The sequence below is a fragment of the Vittaforma corneae genome (assembly GCF_000231115.1).
Source record: "Vittaforma corneae ATCC 50505 unplaced genomic scaffold supercont1.210, whole genome shotgun sequence".
Lineage (NCBI taxonomy): Eukaryota > Fungi > Microsporidia > Nosematidae > Vittaforma > Vittaforma corneae.
Genome location: NW_006890043.1, coordinates 1 through 525, shown reverse-complemented (window position 1 = coordinate 525; position 525 = coordinate 1). Strand labels below are relative to the sequence as shown.

The window sequence follows — 525 nt, the reverse complement described above, 5'->3', positions numbered from 1 at the left end:
CCTTAAACAATAAGATAAAACCATCACTCTTCACGTCAAAGGATACAAAGATGCTTTCGAAGGTGCTGAAGTTACGATTTACAGATCCAGAATGTATTTTGGAGGGCGAATACAACGAATCGTTTAAGTTTATTGAAGATGAAAGAAAGTGGGTCCAGATAATGATGGGCTTGCATAACAAGTACGAAATGGAGAATAGCTGCATTCAAAAGCAGCTCAAAAACTTGTCAGAGGTGTATGCCGATTCATTTTCAAAAAGAGAGACCGAGATATTCAACTTTAATATGGGAAGGAAAAATACTATTGCTAAGCCAGTGCTATTCCAATCAAACTTCATTGCGAATAACACGAAATCAGACTACCAAATATTTAAGGACTACCAGGTAAACACAAACGAGTATGTCTCGGGGAAGAAGACCTTCCAGCCATTTCACGATAGACTGAGACTGCTGAAGTGCTTGATTATTGCAAAGAGAAAACCTACAAAGGAAAGATCAATGAAGATCATCAAAGCTCTTGAAAAAG

At 37.7% G+C, this 525-nt stretch overlaps 1 protein-coding gene across 1 annotated transcript; it reads left to right on the top strand.

Annotated features, from left to right (window-relative positions):
* VICG_02242 (uncharacterized protein) lies at positions 1-525 on the top strand (the record flags this gene model as incomplete). The annotated part of the gene is made up of 1 exon (XM_007605624.1): positions 1-525. A coding segment is annotated over one exon (525 nt), but the record flags the coding sequence as incomplete, so codon positions are not given.